Source organism: Pseudophryne corroboree, chromosome 2 (genome assembly GCF_028390025.1).
Source record: "Pseudophryne corroboree isolate aPseCor3 chromosome 2, aPseCor3.hap2, whole genome shotgun sequence".
NCBI lineage: Eukaryota > Metazoa > Chordata > Amphibia > Anura > Myobatrachidae > Pseudophryne > Pseudophryne corroboree.
Genome location: NC_086445.1, coordinates 396,907,775 through 396,923,951, shown reverse-complemented (window position 1 = coordinate 396,923,951; position 16,177 = coordinate 396,907,775). Strand labels below are relative to the sequence as shown.

The 16,177-nt window shown below is 44.3% G+C and overlaps 1 protein-coding gene and 1 pseudogene across 3 annotated transcripts in view; both read right to left on the bottom strand.

Annotated features, from left to right (window-relative positions):
- Window positions 1–16,177, bottom strand: part of LOC135022950 (ATP-binding cassette sub-family C member 5-like) — a 220,705-nt gene that overhangs the window by 22,268 nt on the left and 182,260 nt on the right. For all 3 annotated transcript variants that reach the window (XM_063953356.1, XM_063953357.1, XM_063953358.1), the window contains 2 exons: window positions 15,460–15,549; window positions 3,414–3,603 (listed from right to left, as the gene is read on the bottom strand). In XM_063953356.1, the coding sequence (XP_063809426.1) occupies window positions 3,414–3,603; window positions 15,460–15,549 (280 nt within the window). The remainder of the gene's footprint in view (window positions 1–3,413; window positions 3,604–15,459; window positions 15,550–16,177) is intronic.
- Window positions 4,424–4,542, bottom strand: LOC135052546 (5S ribosomal RNA; annotated as a pseudogene).

Sequence of the window (16,177 nt, the reverse complement as noted above, 5' to 3'; positions counted from 1 at the left end):
AAGACTTAATGTAACACTTCTTAGCACTTAAACTGCTTTTTACTAATGTAACACTTGCTACTAATGTAACACTTTTAGCACATAAACTGCAGCTTATTATTAATGAAACACTTTTTAATACTGAAACTACTACTTCTTACTAGTGTGATGCATTTTGGGCAGTTGGGTTGTGCTGGCCCAGGGGGTCCTGTATTCTGAAGTTGAAGTTTGGGAATGTTAGGAACCGACCTGATGAGGTCACCTGGCTGGGGCAGGTGGACCCATATTTTTGGACAAAAGTTATGCTAAGACACCCAATTTTCCAAATTGCAGAGTTTATTATAATTGTTCTGATTACCAGTGTTTTTAGTGCTTAGAGTGTGCAACTGCTTTTGTCCCTTTTTCTGTGTAATATTAAATGCCCTCCAGTTCATTTTATACCACAATACAATGTGTAGGTGCAGGGGCATAACAAGATATATTGCAGGCCGCAAGGCAAAAGTTTGTAAGGGCTCCTATGTACCACACAGTGGGTTCCTATGTACTACCCAAATTCTATGTTTAATGTATATAACACATGTAACTTTAACAGTGAAGATGGGCACCTCTCAGCTCTGGACCTCATAGCAGCTGCACTCCCTGCACCTTTGGTAGCTACGCCCTTGCACACCGTGGCCTTCTCAGATGTCAGATCTAAATCCAAGCATTTATGAAAACCTCTGCAATGATATTTGAGAGAGTGGTATTCTCCACCACGACCATCAGTGAAGTACCTTGTGAGAATGGTGCTGAATCCATTGTACACAATTCTACACATTGGTAGACTTAACATCACAATTCAATGTCAGGTCACCCGCCCCTATCCTATTCCTGCTCTGCCCCTACCTCCTGTAATACTTACCTGTACAGTCACAGGGTTCTCCTGTGCTCAAATGCCCCCTCTCCATCCTGACAATGAAAGCCTCCAGGTATGTTTGTGGGGGAGGCTCCATTGCAGGATGTGTATGTCTATCTCAAGATATGCTATTCTGTTATTGTATAGATTAAATAGGCTTTTCAAAATGATATAGCATGCAAGAGCCAGACAGGAGAGACCATCAGTTACAACAATGGCATCATACCAATATCTGCATAAAGTCATGAAGATGTAACACCATAGTACCTCTAAGAATGTTATTTTGTGATGTAATGATGTTTGAATTCTATAATGTTATCTTTCAGATTGTGGGAAAGAAATATCAAAGTTTGGGGAGAGATAAACTACACACCAGTTGGTTCCTAAATGCCATGTTACAGGTTCTGTTTAAGAAATGGCAATTAGTAACCGGGACCTTAAAGTCACGGCCTATGCCGATGACTTACTGCTATACTTCTCGAATCCCAAAGATGCGTTTCCTAGTTTATTATCTCTGCTGATGGTTTTTGAATCAATTTCTGGATTCAAGATCAATAAATCTAAAACTGAAGCCCTAGCCCTTCATCCCGGTGCGACTCACGACTGGGATGACCAATTCCCTTTTCGATGGGCAAAACAGACGATCACATATCCAGGCCTTAAAATACCCATTAACCCTGCTGACTTATATAGATACAACTTCCCACGAGTCATTGCACGTACCCTAGACGATTTTCAGAAGTGGAAGCACTTACCCCTCTCTTATCTCGGAAGATGTCAATTGATTAAAATGATCACCTTCCCGAGACTACTATACCCCATTCAAATGCTACCTTTACTGATATCTGAGGCAGACCTGAAAATTCTCAACAGGGCCTTTAGTGAATTTATCTGGGGACACAAAAAACCTAGAATCTCGTTATTTAAGTTATGCCAATCGCAAAAGTTGGGCGGTGTGAACCTACCCTGCATCAGAAGTTATATGCTGGCTGCAAATTATCGTTATGCAGTCGACTGGATACATGGGACGGAGATTTTCGCTAACACCGGCTTGGAACAGGCCTTTTGCCCTGACATCCCACTTGTTAGCTTGTTACACACACGTCCGTCCTCTTTCCCTCCTCAGATACAAAGCAACATCCTATTAATGTCAACATGCATGGCCTGAAGACAAGCACGTTCTAGGATGGGCGTCTCCAGCCATAACACCACCTTTCTCCCCTTATCGCACAACCCAGGTTTTCACGGGACGACTATACAAATCACGTTGGCTGCTCTGGCAAATCAAGACATTAGATTATTGTACCAGTTGATTGACCGAGACACCTACCAGATGTGCACATATACTACTCTTTGCGAGAGGCTTCCACAACTTCCAATCCCACTATTTGCATATTTTCAGTTTCGTAGCTATCTTCACAAATTATTAACCACAATGACAATACAAGACAAAACTAACAATTTAGATGTCGTTTTACAAGCCACACCTAAAGTTCACCATTCTACGGCCTTTCTTTATATATTTCTCAAAAAAATTATAGACTGGGACACTACTCAATCAGGAATGACCAAATAGGCAGTGGACTTTCCAACTATTACCACATCTGATATGCTTACAGCTTTTAACAAAATTAACAAAACCCTCTCGTCAGCATCATATGCTGAGATGAACTATCAAATACTGCATGGCTCCTATATTACACCGAAATTACGATTCCAAATGGGCACGGCTCCTGACTCCAAATGTTTTAAATGTGGAGCGCCTGAGGCAGACATATTTCATTGTTTATGGAGCTGTCCTGAAGTTCTCTAGTTCTGGGGCCTAGTACAAAATTATATCAAAACTGAGCTGCATATCGGTGTGGTGGCCACCCCTGAATGGGCTATCTGGGACGTCCACTGTCAATCTTTAACGCCTGGGCTGTCCCTTGGCCAGCGCCGGCTGCTGACTAAAATAGCAGCCGCAAGCAAAAAGGCTATTCTATCACAATGGATAGCTACTGATTCATTGTCCCTAGCTTTGTTATTGCCACGGTTATCATACCTATTTCATATGGAGTGGCTTGAGATGTCTATTGATAAAGAACGTAAAATTGAACAATTCTTTGACATTTGGCTCCCTTATGTACAGATGCTCGATGAAACTATTAAAGCTCCGCTTCGACAGGCTGTAAAACATACTACCTGGTACAATCTTGAATTGCTCACCCTAGGTCATCCACCTTTCTAAGAACTGTGAAACTGACATTGTTTGTAACTTTTTTCTTCCTTTGCCTGATCTATGAAGTTATCTTTCTCTTATGCCATGCTGATCTGCTGTTACCGCTATAAGTTGTTGAATACTGAAATGTATGCTTATTTTTTGTGAATTTTTTGAAAAAAGAAATGGCAATTAGGAGCTGGTTGGTACTTCATATCTCTCCACTTTGTCTTCCTCTGATGCTTGATATATCTCCCTCTGTATCAGTAGGACACTGTAAAGTGAAATATTGACAATTGGGTCACGTCACAAATAGTGAGAAGCAAAATTAATACAAACCTGACCCAGTTCTGCCCACAATTCCAATCTTCTCTTGAGGCTTAATACTGAATGAAATATTCTTGAGAACAAGAGGTAGGTTGTCACGATAACGCATTTCAACATTTTCAAATGTTATACGTCCATCTTGGGGCCACTCATCTTTTGGTGACTTTTCTGGTATGGAGAAAGGTGCTTCTGATTCCAGATTCTGTGAAATAAATGTTAAAATATGAGCTACATTAAAAAGTTGAACATGTGATTGGGCTTTCAACAACTCACTCCTGCTTCAAAGGTGGCCAGTTCTAAGCTGATCTATTCCATTGTTTATGGTCCTGTTCGTTATTTCATAGATTTTGGTTGCAAGTGCTCAATTACTCCTGGGAACATTTGTTTAACTATATGTCATTAACCCCTAAATGAGCATTGTGTGGCATTTTCCCAAGAGGGCTTCGAATCTCTAAGGGAGGTAGACGACTACTACTGACGGTTAGCGCGGTTGCCCGAAAGTCTAGCTTACAGGTGTGGATACATGTATAGGGAAGAAAAGAAGACTCTTGTTTGGGCGCACAATCAGAAAGAATGTTTCGCAGTAAATTTAAGACTTAACTTTTATTAGTTCTTCACATAAAATAAATTAAAAATGACATCCAAAATGCTGCAATGCTTTAAAAACAAAGTTTGTTCTGATCCATCAACATGTGAGAAGATTCCAGACAGAAAAATAGATAAACACAAATCTACTTCTGTCTGCCTTGGATCAGTACAAAGCAAATTTGCATTAATAAGACCCTAATGGGTCAATTAGTGTGAGGGAAGACCCACTCACTGAGTTCACAATGCTGATAATGCCAGTTGTGCGTAATAGAATACAGGTATATCACAAATATCTGTATTAGTTGCTATTCACTGTTATATATAACGTATATAAAATGAGAGAGAAATGCCCTTTAGTTAAGAAGGAAATAGGTTAGAGTGGTGATCCTGCTGTTAGTTTTTTTTTTTTTTGGTCAGAAAAACTTATCAGTGCCTTCTTACTCCACTGGGTATTCCCTGGGGGTCTCCCATCCAGGTACTAACCAAGCCCACCACCGTATGGCTTCCAAGATCAGACGAGGTTGGGCATATGCGTTGGGGTATGATAGTAGGAAAATATGGCCGATAGTTCAGACACTCTAAGGAGAGTGCACCGAAATATTTAGTAAAATAGGCCCATATATCACAAGGGAATTGAAATGGGCCAATAGGAAGAAAGAACTAGAGAGACACACACAAAGGGGTATGGTGTGACTTTGATAAGGAAAGGGGAAAGAGGGAGACAAAGAAGGAAAAAGAAAGGGAAAGGAAGGAATAGTATGTGGATCTGCTGTCCACGTTAGACAGGCGTGCGTAATCCTCTGTTATGCAACAAGGGTTAGCCTCCCTGAAACGTGAATGAGAGTCCACTGAGTAAGTATAGGGAGAAAACAGTATGTATATATATCTAACGCCATTGGCACGCCCTCTCCTGCTCCGCAAACGCTTTTGTCTGTCAATCAGGCAGAGGCGATAGCAGCACAGAGATGCTGATAGCATCTCAGTTGGCTCCCGGGGTGCGCATGCGCAGTGTGGCCGTTGCGCGTGCGCACTCCACAAAAAAATTCAGACTGCGATCCTTGCCGCTGGAGCGATCCAGTCTGAATTACTCCCTCAGTTGTCACTTTTTTGGGGTCCAGGAAGGTCTCCTAGGTTGCATTTTGCAGAGAATTTACACCCACTCACCACAAATAGGCATTTTTAATTGGAACTCGCATTTCCCTGATGTGCGAGTTCGTGCAAAGTCTGCGAGTCTCATGAACCATTGCATTCACAGAGTTAGATTTGGGTGGGTTATTTTGTTTCTATGCAGGGTAAATACTGGCTGCTTTATTTTTACACTGCAAATTGGATTGCAGATTGAACACACCACACCCAAATCTAACTCTCTCTGCACATGTTAAATCTGCCTCCCCTGCAGTGCACATGGGGGGTCATTCCGAGTTGTTCGCTCGTTATTTTTTTCTCGCAACGGAGCGATTAGTCGCTAATGCGCATGTGCAATGTCCGCAGTGCGACTGCGCCAAGTAAATTTGCTATGCAGTTAGGTATTTTACTCACGGCATTACGAGGTTTTTTATTCGTTCTGGTGATCGTAATGTGATTGACAGGAAGTGGGTGTTTCTGGGCGGAAACTGGCCGTTTTATGGGTGTGTGCGAAGAAACGCTAACGTTTCTCTGAAAAACGCGGGAGTGGCTGGAGAAACGGAGGAGTGCCTGGGCGAACGCTGGGTGTGTTTGTGACGTCAAACCAGGAACGACACTGACTGAACTGATCGCAGATGCCGAGTAAGTGTGGAGCTACTCAGAAACTGCTAAGAAGTGTCTATTCGCAATTCTGCTAATCTTTCGTTCGCAATTTTGATAAGCTAAGATTCACTCCCAGTAGGCGGCGGCTTAGCGTGTGCAAAGCTGCTAAAAGCAGCTTGCGAGCGAACAACTCGGAATGACCCCCATGGTTTTGCCCAACTGCTAAAAAAATTCCTGCTGCGATCAACTTGGAATTACCCCCATGGTTTTGCCCAACTGCTAACAAAATTCCTGCTGCGATCAACATGGAATTACCCCCATAGTGACAACAGATAAGGGGGGTTATTCAAAGTTGTTAGCAAACCAAAAACGTTAGTAATTGGGCAAAACCATGGGGGTCATTCCGAGTTGTTCGCTCGTTGACGATTTTCGCTATGCTGCGATTTGTTGCAAATTGCGCATGCGCAAGGCACGCAGGGTGCATGCGCTTAGTTATTTAACACAAAACTTAGCTGTTTTGCTGTGGCTTCTGTGGCGGTTTTCAGTCGCACTGCTGTTTGGTAAATGATTGACAGGAAAGGGGCGTTTCTGGGCGGCAACTCAGCGTTTTCCCGGCGTTTGCTAAAAACCGCAGGCGTGTCATGGAAAAACGCGGGAGTGTCTGGAGAAACGGGGGAGTGGCTGGCCGAACGCAGGGCGTGTTTGTGACGTCAAACCAGGAACTAATCGGACTGAGCTGATCGCAATCTGTGAGTAGGTCCGGAGCTACTCAGAAACTGCAAAAAATTATTTAGTAGCAGTTTTGCTAATTTTTCGTTCGCTAATCTGCTATGCTAAGATACACTCCCAGAGGGCGGAGGCCTAGCGTGTGCAATGCTGCTAAAAGCACCTAGCGAGCGAACAACTAGGAATGAGGGCCCATGTGCACTGTAGGTTGCACTGATTGCCACTGATTATTTAATCTGCATTTAAAAATAAATAATCTGCCTTTCAAAGCAGACCCAAATTAGCCCTGATGGTCGGCTCTGGCATCCTCAGCCCAATATTGAGAAAACATGTATTTTAATTATTTCCGTGTTTGTTACAAGGTACATAACTAAATATAATTATTAACAGGGGCAGATTGGGATAGAAAACCAGCCCGGGAAAGTTCTGGATGCAGCCCTAGTGGAGGCGGAGTTTGTTGAGGGGGTGGAGTCTGCTGCGCGGGGCAGGAAACTCGCTCCTGATTCTGTTGGATGCAGTTGCAGCCTTTCTCCTTGATTCTTTTACCGAAATTGGGTCTGCTACTTTCTGCTAATGCAGCTCTCTGGTGTACATCCATGCGTATGAATGAACAAGGACTGAGACGCACACTGTCAGTGTGTACAGTTGCTACAATCATGCTTTGTGCGTCATTAGATGCCACCATCGGTCACGCCACTGACACATTCACCAGCCCTATGCTAGGTGCAGATGATCCGTGAGCCGGAACGGGGCGGAACTGCGTCCCGTCAGTTTCACTTGAAGACGGAATGCAGTTCCGCCTCCTCTGGCTCACCTAACCCGATGTGTGCCCGGCGCCGCAGGGAGATGCCGGGCGCCCGCTTAGATTGTGTTACCAGCGGGCGCTCGGCTCTCTCTCCACAGCGGAAGCCGGTGGCAGGAGCTCACTACTGAGCTCCGGCTCCCGGTTCTGTCAGACAGTGTGCACTATGGGAGAGACGTCATGACGTCTCTCTCATAGTGCTGAGGAGCAGACGCCAGGAGAACTGCTGCGGTCGGATGCGGGAGCGGGGCTTGATAAGTATGTGTTTTTTTGTTTTGTTTTTTAATGTGAGTATTAGCGGGGCAAACTGCAAGGGGGCAAGCTACTGGGGCAAACTACAAGGGGGCAAGATACTGGGGGCAAACTACTGGGGACAAACTACAGGGGCGCATTACTACTGGGGGCATAATTACAGGGGTGCATTACTACTGGGGGCATAACTACAGGGGCACATTACTACTGGGGGCATAACTACAGGGATCACATTACTACTGGGGGCATAACTACAAGGGCGCATTACTACTGGAGGCATAACTACAGGGGCGCATTACTACTGGGGGCATAAGTACAGGGGCGCATTACTACTGGGAGCATTACTACTGGGGGCATAACTACAGGGGCATTACTACTGGGGCATAACTACAGGGGCTAAACTACTGGGGGCATTACTACTTGGGGGCTAAACTACAGGGGGCTAAACTACAAGGGGGCAGACTACAGGGGGGCATTACTATTGGGGCTAAACTACAAGGGGGCAAACTACAAGGGGGCTATACTACTGGGGGCATAACTACACGTACTAAACTACTGGGGGCATTACTACTTGGGGCAAAAAACATGGGGCTAAACTACATGGGGCTAAACTACAGGTGCTAAACTACTGGGGGGCATAACTACTGGGTGCATAACTGCAGGGGCTAAACTACAGGGGGCAGTACCACTGGGGGCTAAACTACATGGGGCAAACTACATGAGGGCTAAACTACTGGGGGCATTACCACTGGGAGGCTAAACTAAAGTGGGGGTAAAGTACTGGGGTCATAACTGTAGGGGCATTACCACTTGGGGCTAAACTACTGGGGGCATAACTACTAGGGCTAACCTACAGGGGGCTAAACGACTGGGGGCATTACTACTGGGGGCAATACTACACAGGAGCATTACCGTTAAGGGCATTACTAATGGGGGTACTACTAATGAGGGCATTGTAAAGGGGGCACTTCATAAGGGGCATCACTCCTGGGGTCATAAGGGGCATTATTACTGGGGGCTTTGCATAAGGGGCACCACTACTATGGGCTTTATATAAAGGGCACTACCACTGTGGGCACTATTAGTACAGTGGATATTGCATAAGGAGCACTACTACTGTGGGCATTGTAAAAGGGGCGCTACTGCAGTGGGCATTGTGTATTACGGGGTGCTACTACTGTGGGCATTATTGTGTATTAGGGGTGCTTCTACTGTGGGTATTATTACTATTGTGTGACCACGCCCCTTTCTTTTTGAGACCACGCCCAGGCACCAGGGCAGGGGGGGAGTTCCACCACCTCTCTAGGACCACTTAAAGCACTGGTAACCACTATCAGCAACACGCCTGTGTCACTCCTATAGCATGCCCATACCATGTTACAACTGCATCTGATTAGACAACATCCTGTAACCGCCTAGGAATGCCCAACAGCAATATTGGCAGTGTATGTTGAGCTGTGTGTACAGGGGAATATGTGTCAATGTGTGAGGTGCTGGGTTCAGGGGGCTGTGTTAGTGTGTGAGGTGGTGGTGATGGGCTGTGTGTCAGTGTATGTGGTGCTGGGTACAGGGGGCAGTGTGTGAGGGTCTGGGTACAGAAGGATGTGTGTCGGTGTGTGAGGTGCTGGATACAGGGGTCTGTGTGTTAATGTGTGAGGGGCTGGGTACGTGGGGCAGTGTGTGAGGGGCTGGGTACAGGTGGCTGTGTGTAAGTGCGTATGTGGTTCTGGGTACAGGGGGCAGTGTGTGAGGGGTTAGTGAGGGTCTGGGTGCAGGGACCTGTGTGTCGGTGTGTGAGGTGCTGGACACAGGGGTCTGTGTGTTAGTGTTTGAGGGGCTGGGTACGGGGGGCAGTGTGTGAGGTGCTGGTGAGGGTCTGGGTACACAGGGCTGTGTGTCAGTGTATGAGGTGCTGAATACAGGGGTCTGTGTGTTAATGTGTGAGGGGCTGGGTGCAGGGGGCAGTATGTAAGTGTATGTGGTGCTGGGTACAGGGGGCTATGTGTGTGTCAGTGTGTGAGGTGCTGTGTGTGTGTATAGGGGACTGTGTGTCAGTGTGTGAGTGTGGGGTTGGAGAGATTCTCAAAGTGGGCTGCAGCTAGGGTAGTGAGTAACAGAATTGATCACAGGCCAGGGGCTGCCTCCCAGCAGTTCCGGTTCCATAGTAGGTTAGGCTAGTCCCCGCTGGGTGCTGCCTACTATGACGCGGCCAGTTCAGTGAGAGGTCACCTGTCTGGATATGTGTGATGCCCGGCCTCTCACTGCACTGGCTGCAGCTAACTTATTTGCATAGTGGACGGCACCGAGCAGCTTCATAGCTGCAGCTCCAGCATGGACTGCCTGCGGCAACAGCTGTTATAATAATACATGAATCGGCCCAGCATTAGGGGAGGGGGGAGCACCATTACCACGGGGAAGACTGAGCTCAGCCCACCGGCAAAGCGTCCCGGTGTACCAATCCGCCCCTGATTATTAACATACATAATCCCAACTGTTGCTAAATGAATGATATGAAAAATGAAATGAAAAAAAAAACATTAAGTTTAGGAATTTAGCAGTAACAGTTTTGCATTAAGGGAAATTCATGGTGAATGAAATAGAGGTCCGTTTTATTGGGCAAAGTAAGGGTAAACAGGTGCGGGACTGTGTGCAAGTCTGTCCATTTTTTTAAAGTGGCAATCATTTACAAGGAAAAACCAATCTGGTTTTGCCTTGTAAATAATTACCGCTTTAAAAAAAAAAAAAGGATTTACGTGCACAAAGTCCAGCACCCCCAGCAGCTTGAGTACAATTACATTTAGCCCCTGGTCTATCTTAACGGATTTACCTGTCTGTACGCTGTCTCCGGACTGCGTTACAAAGAGAATTAACACTAAAAGGAAAGATAGATGTCCCAGCGGGATCAGTATGAGTTACCGTTGGACGGGATGCCGGCAGTTAGAATTCCGACAACAGCATCCCGTCAAGCAGAATCCCGACAGTCCCCCAGTAAGCACCCTAACCTTCCTCTGCCCCCTACCCTAAACCTAACCCTTCCTTGTGGGTGCCTAACTCTCCCCAGTGGTGCCTAACCCTAACCCTCCCCGCTTGGTGTTTAACCCTAACTCTCCCTCCCCCTTTGCCTAAACCAAACCCTCCCAGCATGATGCCTAACCCTAACCTCCCCTTGTATGTGCCCAACCCTAACCATCCCTCCCCGGTCCCTAACCCTAATGTTCCCAGCCCCAACCCTAACCCTCCCTCCCCGATCCCTAACCCTAATGTTCCCAGCCCCGACCCTAACCCTCCCTCCCCGATCCCTAACCCTAACGTTCCCAGCCCCAACCCTAACTCTCCCTCCCCGATCCCTAACCCTAACGTTCCCAGCCCCAACCCTAACCCTCCCTCCCCTTCTCTAGCTCCCCCTAACCCTAAACCTTCTCTTGGAACCTCATCATTCTGCTACTCAGAGGGTAGGGAAATAAATAATAAGGTATAATTGTTTGTTTGTTTTAAAACAGAAAATTATTTAGGAAAAATGCTGTATATAAAATTAATAATAAGACTCAGATTAAATGTATTGTTTTTCAAACCATATAGCAAAACAGTGTTGAAAGGAAGGTTACTAAAAGTTCATATACCTGTGTGGCTGTGATTATTCCCTAGGAAACCAATAACATCACAATTACGCAATCTGTCACAAGGTCCATGTAACCTGCACACTAATCTTCTCCATGGTGGAACTTTTATCTGTGAACTGTGCCAGCTTCTTTAAACATTTACAGGGAACACCCTTTAGGAAACTTGAAGCTCTCTGACTGAGTATACAGTTGGGGCCAGAAATGCTAAAGTTTGATTGATTATAGGAGGAAATTATATTGTGGAATTAGATTAATTACAGAACCATCTAACCATACTGTTATTGCTGTACAGATATACAGAGTTATAGGAAATGATAGCTTATATCAGGCTTTTTCAACCAGTGTGCCGTGGCACACTAGTGTGCCGCAACCAGTTGCAAGGTGTGCCGCGGAGCCAGAGCAGCCTTTGCAATTTCAAGATGAACTGTTGGCCGGGGCTCTTCTTAGAGGATCAGTCATGCTCCGGCCATGACCTATGCCTTGGTGACGCGGCGGTGTGATATCATAAGTCACGGCCGCCGCGTCTCACCACTCAGCCAGCCTACACATCTTCTAGTTCCTGCCTGCATCCACAGCTTTCCTTGCCCACCCACATCCACACCTGCCCGACGCCTGCTGCTCAGTATTCGCAGCACTCCACTATAAACAACCCCTGCCACTTAGGGACAGGGAGGAGGACAGCTGACCGGTGGGGGCTAATATTTGATATGTTATTTCTCCTGTGGGGAGCAATAGGATTTATAGGGGGAACAATGTGAATAATTCATGTGGGGAGCAATAGGATTTATGTAGGGAGCAACATGATTTATGTGGGGAGCAATGTGATTGTTTTTTCTGTGTAGACCAATGTATGTGTGGATTTGTTTTTTACTGTGAGGGCCAATGTGTGTTTTTTGTTTTTTTTCTGTGGTGAACTGATGGTGTGCCTTGGCAATTTTAAAATATTGGGGCAGATGTATTAACCTGGAGAAGGCATAAGGAAGTGATAAACCAGCGATATGTGCAAGATGATAAAGGCACCAGCCAATCAGCTCCAATATGTAAATTAACAGTTAGGATCTGATTGGCTGGTGCCTTTTTCACCTTACACATATCACTGGTTTATCACTTCCTTATGCCTTCTCCATGCTAATACATCTGCCCCATTGTTTGGTGTGCCGTGAGTAAAAAAAGGTTGAAAATCACTGGCTTATATCAATGTTTTTGATAGAACAAAAAAAAATATGTGTCACTTTAATAGTAGACGTATAAGATATTTGAAATGTGTTAGAACCTATTGCTGTAATATATGTAATGCAATGCCATAATTCCCAGACACATGTTAATATTATAAAATATTCTGGTTAAATTACTACAGGTTGAGTATCCCATATCCAAATATTCCGAAATACGGAATATTCCGAAATACGGACTTTTTTGAGTGAGAGTGAGATAGTGAAACCTTTGTTTTTTAATGGCTCAATGTACACAAAGTTATTAAAAATATTGTATTAAATGACCTTCAGGCTGTGTGTATAAGGTGTATATGAAACATAAATGAATTGTGTGAATGTAGACACACTTTGTTTAATGCACAAAGTTATAAAAAATATTGGCTAAAATTACCTTCCGGCTGTGTGTATAAGGTGTATATGTAACATAAATGCATTCTGTGCTTAGATTTAGGTCCCATCAGCATGATATCCCATTATGGTATGCAATTATTCCAAAATACGGAAAAATCCCATATCCAAAATACCTCTGGTCCCAAGCATTTTGGATAAGGGATACTCAACCTGTAATACGTATATAACAAATGTATTGTTCTGGGAAGCTGGAGTTTATGATGTTCCCAGGCAACAGTATGATTTCACAAAATGAACACTGCTACTTATTGAGACAGAGAGAAGCCATTATAAATATATGTTTACAACTAATAATATTTTCTAGCGTTTTATAAACATTTATTTTATTATACTTTTATATTATTACTAGCTGTTCTACCCATTCTTCGCTCTAGAGTTTCTGATTTTCATGGCTGTAAATATAAATGAGTGTTAAAAATGTGGTAAATCTATAGAGATGTAAATTTGAGATGTCTTAATGTAAGTAAATATTAATCCATGGTTCTTGGCGTTACCCAAGGAGCACCCGTAGCAGATTCGGTAAAAAGTGACAGGACCATTTTTGTAGTTTATTAGATTCAACACACTGGAGGTGCAATCCAAATTTTGAGCTGATTGTCCGTTTGGGCGTTCAAGTTCATGCAACGCAAGCCACACATCGGTAATGACGTCATTATGTCAACCCCTTTTCATCCCCTTAAGGGAGGTTTTTTAAATTCTGATTACGTAGTTTTCCTATTTCCCACCTGAAGAATACCTACTGTATGTTACATTTCATCTTCCTAACATATCGGGAAGTAAGAGAATTAGTAATGAGTGAGTGAGTGAGTGAGTGAGTGAGTGAGTGAGTAAGGGCATTCGCATTTATATATATAGATTTTATGTAATAAAAATATAATTTTGGCCACTTACAAAATTGACTACCGGTGGTTTTCTACTGCATTGTATTGGTGTGAGAGGTGGGATGCAGACTGGAGAAGAAAAGAATCAGTGCTTTTTCGACCAAACTGTTACAAATCAGCACACACAGATAGTTCTATGGGTTTTGCCTAATAGAATGTGCTAATTGTCTTCCATTTGCAGCCAGAACCTCCATTACATCAGGCTATTAAATGTATTAGGTGATCATTTTACTCGAAATGTGGTTTGTAAAAGTAATATGAGTAATATCAGACAATAGGGCGTATGCAATTAGTTCCGATTACATTTCGGAGCTAATGAATTCACCCCACTCGTATTCATTTAGTGCCGTTTTCGGCAGTTTTGAAGGCATTTTCGCCAATGCCTTTTCACCTTCTTTTATTATGTGAAAAGGAATTGGCAAAAAATGCCTCAAAATCTGTGAAAATGGCCCGCATTTTTAACGGAAAACAAGTGGATTCGCTGATCCACGTGTTTTTCGCCCCTGTCACATTTTTCGCCTAGGCGAAAATATTACATAGGGCGAAACTCCATTCGCCCTAAAAATACCAAAAAAAGCTCAGTTTTTTCATCTAGGCGAAAAAATTTAGCTAATTACTTACGCCCATTTACATATATATATTACTATGCTGTATTATTAATTGAGGCTGCTGGTAGGCCTGTATAGTGTGAACTGAGGATTCTTTTTATGACCAATCAGTGACACAATGCACTAATTCAGATGCCTGACCTGTGCTGCGCCAGTGTTTTGGTGAGTATTCCTCCCCTATCCCAAACCCTAATCCCTACCCCTGACCCTCCCTCTAGTGTCTAAACCTAACCTCTCCCTCTGCAGCCTAATCTTAACCTCCCCTTAGTGCTTAATCCAAACTTTCCAGCAGCCTAACCCTAATATCAACATTCTGACAATGTTGACATTTCATCTGTCACATTTTAACAATGTCAATATCATAACTGTCAACATTATGACTACTTCCGCAGATGGACAGACAATTGATAAATAGGCATATAGATAAATAACTATAATAGAAAGTAAAGTATATAAAATTTAGATTATGAATGAATCACTGAAAAATAGGTAACAACGTTGATTCAGAGACATTATTTAAGTTCTGGATGAAAAAGGTTAACAAAACTTTCATTGTACTGTGATGCACTGGCTCACTCAGGTTTATAGTAGCATTTGTAAGTTTGGTTAAGAGGCGGATTTTGCATAAGGTTGTAAAGGCAGCCACCTACGGCCTAGAGGACCCCTGGGGTCCTGCCTCTTGACAGCCTAGTGTAGGTACCGATGTCTGCCTGCTGTACAGCCGTGAGGTGGTAGGGAGCGAGGAGGATGGGTCACCTGCTAAACCAGAAGCACATAGAGATATCAGTGCATCTAAACAGAGGGAGTGGTGCGGGTGGAGCGACACTTAGTGGCTCCCACTCTGTCCCCACCATGGTCCCAGCATAGAGACACTGATCTGTCTGTGTGTCTCTGAGAAACAGAGAAGAGACAGAGTGTGTGAATGCGAATGTTTGTGTGTGACGATGGAGCCCTGTGCGTGTTTGACTTGAGAGGAGGTAAGCTGTCTGAAGTGGGGTATAAGAGCTGTAGGGGATCTTAAGTGGGGAGAGCTGTAGGGTGGGGGGGGGGGGGGTTGTGTGGAGGGGTGACCTGTGAGTCTGTACAGTGCTCTGTGTGCTTGAAGGGGAAGAGAGCTGTTTAGGGGGATATGAATGAATGGGCAGAGGCTGAGCCATGTGTTTGGAGGGTGGGCTTGTTTGGATTAATGCACTAAACTAAAACTCTATATTAAACAGGATTGCCTTACCTCAATATAGTAATTTATTCTTTCAACTGAAGTGAATCTGGCTTCTGTTTCCGTGACCAAGCGCACAGTATATTGAAAGAGACCTGTGAGCTAAAGAGCAGAACAAATGATCACAAAACAAACAGTTTCTGACATTATGCATACCATACCATAACATAACAGATCAATCTCTTCAATAACACCTGAGTCATTCCCCACTATGGGCCTAATTCATGTTTGTGCGCAAATGTGGATTTTCACACAACTGAGCAATCATCGTCAGACTGTGCATGTGCAGCGATGGCACTGCACAAGTGCCAAGGTACCTTAGCGATGGTGCTCCTAGTTAGATTTTTAACACGGAGTGATTGACAGGAAGTGACTGTTTCGGGGAGGTAACTGGGAGTGGCGGCAAAAATGCAGGTGTGTCACAGCCTTTAGCTGTGATCATGTGCGTATAGAAATAAGGGACCAGCCAAGGCCGTCTGTGTGACCATAGACTCACTCGGGAAGTCGATGTTCCTCATTACTGCATCGGTGCTGTATATATGTATGCTGAGGACTTTGTGATGGCTTTTGTGGGGGTATATATTCTTTTCAGGCTCGCAGCTTCATTTGCGATAATTAGCAAGTCTGTAACCTGAAAAATCACAGCTTTGTGGATTGAGAGCGATAACATAAATTGGACATGGGTGTAAAATTGCAGGGTTGTGGCTGGAGAGAATCCAGGCCAGGTATT